Source organism: Physeter macrocephalus, chromosome 6 (assembly GCF_002837175.3).
Source record: "Physeter macrocephalus isolate SW-GA chromosome 6, ASM283717v5, whole genome shotgun sequence".
Classification (NCBI taxonomy): Eukaryota; Metazoa; Chordata; class Mammalia; order Artiodactyla; family Physeteridae; genus Physeter; species Physeter macrocephalus.
In genome coordinates, this window is record NC_041219.1 from 41058741 (window position 1) to 41065543 (window position 6803).

The 6803-nt window shown below is 39.8% G+C and overlaps 1 protein-coding gene across 1 annotated transcript in view; it reads right to left on the reverse strand.

Moving 5' to 3' along the window:
* Positions 1–6446, reverse strand: part of LARGE1 (LARGE xylosyl- and glucuronyltransferase 1) — a 404132-nt gene extending 397686 nt beyond the window's left edge. Inside the window, exon 1 of the mRNA XM_028490584.2 lies at positions 6383–6446. Within this exon, the coding sequence (XP_028346385.1) occupies positions 6383–6425 (43 nt within the window). The 5' untranslated portion in view covers positions 6426–6446. The remainder of the gene's footprint in view (positions 1–6382) is intronic.
* Positions 6447–6803: the final 357 nt, after the last annotated feature.

The following is a 6803-nucleotide window of genomic DNA, read 5'->3' on the forward strand; positions in this document are numbered from 1 at the left end:
CAAAGAACTAGTAAAAGAGGAACACAATCCCACTCATTTAAAAAAAAAAAAAAAAAAGAGACAGCAAAAAATAATGTCACAGATGAAGGAGCAAGATAAAAACCTACAATACCAAATAAATGAAGAGGAAATAGGCGATCTATCTGAAAAAGAATTGAGTAATGATAGTAAAGATGATCCAGAATCTCAGAAACAGAATGGAAGCACGGATTGAGAAAATACAAGAAATGCTTAACAAAGAACTAGAAGAACTAAAGAACAAAAAAGCAGAGATGAACAACACAACAACTGAAATGAAAACTACACTAGAAGGAATCAATAACAGAATAATGGAGGCAGAAGAACGAATAAGTGAGCTGGAAGACAAAATGGTGGAAATAACTGCTGAGGAGCAGAATAAAGAAAAAAGAATGAAAAGAATTGAAGACAATCTCAGAGGCCTCTGGGACAACACTAAATGAACCAACATTTGGATCATAGGGGTCCCAGAAGAAGAAGAGAAAAAGAAAGGGTCTGAGAAAATATTTGAAGAGATTATAGTGGAAAACTTCCCTAACATGGGAAAGGAAATAGTCACCCAAGTCCAGGAAGAACACAGAGTCCCAAACAGGATAAACTGTAGAAAAAACACACCAAGACACATATTAATCAAACTAACAAAATTTAAATTCAAAAAAAGAATATTAAAAGCAGCAAGGGAAAAACAAAAAATAATATACAAAGGAATCTCCATAAGGTTATCAGTTTATTTTTCAGTGGAAACTCTGCAGGCCAGAAGGGAGTGGCAGGACATACTTCAAGTGTTGAAAGAGAAAAACAAGCACGTACAACCAAGATTACTCTACCCAGCAAGGATCTCATTCAGATTCTATGGAGAAGTCAAAAGCTTTTCAGACAAGCAAAAGCTAAGAGAATTCAGCGCCACCAAACCAGCTTTACAACAAATGCTAAAGAAACTTCTCTGAGCAGGAAACACAAGAGAAGAAAAAGACCCACAAAAACAAACCCAAACAATTAAGAAAATGGTAACAGGAACATATATGTCAATAATAACCTTGAATGTAAATGGTTTAAATGCCCCAACCAAAAGACACAGACTGGCTGAATGGATAAAAAAAATAAGACCCATATATATGCTGTCTACAAGAGACCCACTTCAGATCTAGGGACACATATAGACTGAAAGTGAAGGGATGGAAAAAGATATTCCATGCAAATGGAAATCAAAAGAAAACTGGAGTAGCAACACTCATATCAGATAAAATTGACTTTAAAATAAAGACTGTTACAAGAGATATGGAGGGACACTACATAATGATCAAAGGATCAATCCAAGAAAAAAGATATAACAATTATAAATGTTTATGCACCCAACATAGGAGCACTTCAATACATAAGGCAAATGCTAACAACCATGAAAGGAGAAATCGACAGTAACACAATAACAGTAAGGGACTTTAACACCCCACTTACACCAATGGACAGATCATCCAAATGGAAATAAATAAACACACAACAGACCAGATGACACAACAGACCAGATAGATCTAATTGATATTTATAGAACATTCCACCCGAAAGTGGCAGAATACACTTTCTTCTCAAGTGCACATTGAACATTCTCTAGGAGAGATCACATCTTGGGTCACAAATCAAGCCTCAGAAAATTTAAGAAAATTGAAATCACATTCTCCAGGATAGATCACATCTTGGGTCACAAATCAAGCCTCAGAAAATTTAAGAAAATTGAAATCATGTCAAGCATCTTTTCTGACCACAATGCTATGAGATTTAAAATCAACTACAGGAAAAAAAAACTGTAAAAACCACAAATACATGGAGGCTAAACAGCGTGCTACTAAATAAACAAGAGATTACTGAATAAATCAAAGAAGAAATTAAAAAATACATAGAAACAAATGACAACGAAAACATAATGACCTAAAACCTATGGGACAGAGCAAAAGCAGTTCTAAGAGGGAAGTTTATGGCAATTCAATCTCACCTCAAGAAACAAGAAAAATCTCCAATAAACAATCTAACCCTACACTTAAAACAACTAGAGAAAGAAGAACAAAGAAAACCCAAAGTAAGTAGAAGGAAAGAAATCATAAAGATCAGAGCAGATATAAAAAATCTTCCAACAAACAAAAGTCCAGGACCAGATGGCTTCACAGGCAAATTCTATCAAACATTTAGAGAAGAGCTAACACACATCCTTCTCAAACTCTTCCCAAAAAATTGCAGGGGAGGAAACACTCCCAAATTCATTCTATGAAGCCACTATCACCCTGATACCAAACCCAGACAAAGACATCACAAAAAAAGAAAATTATAGACCAATATCACTGATGAACATAGATGCAAAAATCCTGAACAAAATACCAGCTAACAGAATCCAACAACATATTAAAAGGATCATACACCATGATCAAGTGGGATTTGTCCCAGGGATGCAAGGATTCTTCAATATACGCAAATCAATCAACGTGATACACCATATTAACAAATTAAGGAATAAAAACCATACGCTCATCTCTATAAATGCAGAAAAAGCTTCTGACAAAATTCAACATCCATTTATGAAAGGATCATACACCATGATCAAATGGGATTTGTCCCAGGGATGCAAGGATTCTTCAATATACGCAAATCAATCAACGTGATACACCATATTAACAAATTAAGGAATAAAAACCATACGCTCATCTCTATAAATGCAGAAAAAGCTTCTGACAAAATTCAACATCCATTTATGATAAAGGCTTTCCTGAACATGGGCATAGAGGGAACCTACCTCAACATAATAAAGGCCATATATGACAAACCCACAGCAAGCATCATACTCAATGGTGAAAACTGAAAGCATTTCCACTAGGATCAGGAACAAGACAAGGATGTCCACTCTCACCACTCCTACTCAACACAGTTCTGGAAGTCCCAGCCACAGCAATCAGAGAAGAAAAAGAAAGAAAAGGAATACAAATTGGAAAAGAAGACGTAAAACTGTCACTATTTGCCGATGACATGATACTCTACATAGAGAATCCTAAAGATGCCACCAGAAAAGTACTAGAACTAATCAATGAATTTGGTAAGGTTGCCAACATAAACAGATGAAGAAATATACCATGTTCTTGAATTGGAAGAATCAATATTGTGAAAATGACTAAACTACCCAAAGCAATCTACAAATTCAAGGCAATCCCTATCAAACTACCAATGGCATTCTTCACAGAATTAGAACAAAAAATCTTACAGTTAGTATGGAAACACAAAAGACCCTGAATAGCCAAAGCAATCTCGAGAAAGAAAAACAGAGTTGGAGGAATCAGGCTCCCTGACTTCAAACTATACCACAAAGCTACAGTAATCAAGACAGTATGGTACTGGCACAAAAACAGAAATATAGATCAATGGTACAGGACAGAATGCCCAAAGATAAACCCCCACACACGGGCACCTAATTTATGATAAAGGAGGCAAGAACATACAATGGAGAAAAGACAGCCTCTTCAAAAAGTGGTGCTGAGAAAACTGGACAGCTCCATGTAAAAGAATGACATTAGAACACTACCTAACACCACACACAAAAATAAACTCTAAATGGATTAAAGACTTAAACGTAAGACCAGACACTATAAAACTTTTAGAGGAAAACACAGGAAAAACACTCTTTGACATAAATTACAGCAAGATCTTTTTTGACCCACCTCCTAGAGTTACCGGAAATAAAAACAAAAATAAACAAATGGGACTTAAACGTAAAAGCTTTTGCACAGCAAAGGAAACCGTATGACAACCCTCAGAATGGGAGAAAATATTTGCAAATGAAACAACAAAGGATTAATCTCCAAAATATACAAACAGCTCATGGAGCTCAATATCAAAAAAACAAACAACCCAGTTAAAAAATGGGAGGAAGACCTAAATAGACATTTCACCAAGGAAGACATACAGATGGACAAAAGGCACATGAAAAGATGCTCAACATCACTAATTAATAGATAAATGCAAATCAAAACTACAATGAGGTATCACCTCACGCTGGTCAGAATGGCCATTATCAAAAAATCTAGAAACTATAAATGCTGGAAAGGGTGTGGTGAAAAGGGAACGCTTCTACACTACTGGTGGGAATGTAAATTAATACAACCACTATGGAAAACAGTATGTAGGTTCCTTAAAAAACTAAAAACAGAACTACCATACCACCCAGCAATCCCACCACTGGGCATATACCCTGAGGAAACCATAATTCAAAAAGAGTCATGTACCACAATGTTCACTGCAGCTCTATTTACAATAGCCAGGACATGGAACCCACCTAAATGTCCATCGACAGATGAACGGATAAAGAAGATGTGGTACATATATAGAATGGAACATTTGGAAAAAAAAACAAATGGTACTGATGAACCTTGTTGCAGGGCAGGAATAAAGAGGTAGACATAGAGAATGGACTTGATGACATGGGGTGGGAGGGTGAAGCTGGGGCGAGGTGAGAGTAGCACCAACATGTATACACTACCGAATGTAAAACAGTTGGCTGGTGCGAAGCAGCACCCAAGCACAGGGAGATCGGCTCGGTGCTGTGCGATGACCTAGAGGTGCGGGATAGGGAGGATGGGAGGGAGGCTCAAGAGGGAGGGGATATGGGGACAAGTGTATGCATATGGCTAATTCACTTTGTTGTGCAACAGAAACTAACACAGTATTGTGAAGCAATTATACTCCACTGAAGTTCTATTTAAAAAAAAAAAAAGGCTCAGGGACTTCCCTGGTGGCGCAGTGGTTAAGAATCCGTCTGCCAACGCAGGGAACACAGGTTCGAGTCCTGGTCAGGGAAGATCCCACATGCTGCGGAGCAACTAAGCCCCATGCTCCACAGCTAATGAGCCTGCGCTCTAGAGCCCACGAGCCACAACTACTGAGCTCGCGCACCTAGAGCCCATACTCCGAAACAAGAGAAGCCAACACAATGAGAAGCCCGCACACCACGATCAAGAGTAGCCCCTGCTCGCCACAACTAGAGAAAGCCCGCTTGCAGCAACAAAGACCCAACGCAGCCAAAAATAAATTAATATAAAAAATAAAAAGAGCCTCAGTTACACACTGCAGTGTAGACAACCTTTTCTGTTGCACTGCAGACAATTCTAGGTACTATCTGTACTTCTCCTTCAATCAAGCCAAATGAGCTATTATTTAACAGCAGTTCACAGTCCCTTATCAGCACATTGACTGTGTCTAGAGAGCAAGTGCCCAAGGATGTCAATTCCTTGAGGTATTGATCCAAGAGGCAGACCATAACAAACACCCACCTTCCTGCTCCGAGGATTCTTGGCTAAGTGTAATCCATCAGAACCACAGCTGGCTCACCAGACCACACTGTGCAGAGCCAAACCAGATGCTGGGGAGAAATCTAAGACAGTGACCAACCAATATATGAGGGGAATGAGGTGGACAAATTGGAAGGCACAGAATGAGGCTAAGAAAATAAACAGACAGGAAGCTTTTTAGAGGAAATCTGTTCACACTGAGGATAATTAATTAATGTGTTGACTGGACTCCCCAAAGCAATCCCGGAAGCTGCAGCCATGATGATTTTAATAGACTTAGGTTTTTATTGGGTGGAAACAACATAAGCCAATAACGAGCTGCCTGGCCACATGGTCAATGGGCTGAGTTCTTTCCTTCCTGATCTATGATTATTTTAACTGAGAATGAAGCGGCCACCCCACCCCAACTCCAAGTTACCATCATTTTTAGCTTCAACCAGCCGGGACTGCACCATTTAGAGGGGAACACCTTATTTCTGAATGTACTGGACAAGTCCGTCACTGTTTGTGTGTCCACCTTGACTCCGCCTGCCCCTCTACTGATCACACCAGCCAGGGATGCCTGACCCAAGACGGCGACAGGGGGGCTTCAATCAGCAGTGCTGAGCCAACCAGAGGTATTCTCCTGGATTAAAGAAGGCACAAAAAGAAGTTCTCACTGGTGGTAGGTGACTAAGCTGAGAGGCATTCAGAGTTGGGGCTGAAAGACCATACTGGGTTGTGCAGAAGAAGAAAGAACAGAGCAAGCTGGACAGATGGAGGGGAAAAGAACACAGCTGATGAACAGAGACACTGAGGAGAGGACATGGGGAGGAGGAATGAGAAAGAGAACAAGAGAGTCAGAGGAAAAAGATGGAGAGACACAGACATGGAGACAGAACTAGAAGAAACAGACCCTATGGCCTACATCCTAGAAGAAAAAGCCTTGATTTCAAAATTTTCAGGTAAAAACTGAGCTGTACCTTCCTGCTCCTGGGTTTCTGGGCACGTTACCCCAGTCTTATAAATAACACAGCCATTCCCCTCTTCGAACCTGAGCATACCTGTATGTCTTGCAACTGAAATATGCAGGATTAGAACTTGCATCTTCTTGCGCTAAGTACAAAGGTTACTGTCCTTTTAAAAGTCAAAACATGCCTCCATCCAACAAACATTTGTTGAACATCTTCTGTCTCTGACCTTGCACTTAGCGTTGGGTTAGAGAAATGAATCAAAACACAGCTGGTACCCACCCACAGAGTGCAGAAAACAGAAGGAAGATGTCCAAGCACACACAATTATGAGATGTGCTGGAAAGTGCTATTTATAACCTATGTTAGCAAGGGGGCATGTGGAAACACAGAGCTTCTGCCAGGCAGGGGACAGGTGGGTGCTGGTTGAGAAAGTCATCCTGGAAGAAGCAACATCTAAGTCTCGACAACAGCCAAGAATCAGCGAGGTGAGGAGAGGAGAGAAGGGTATTCC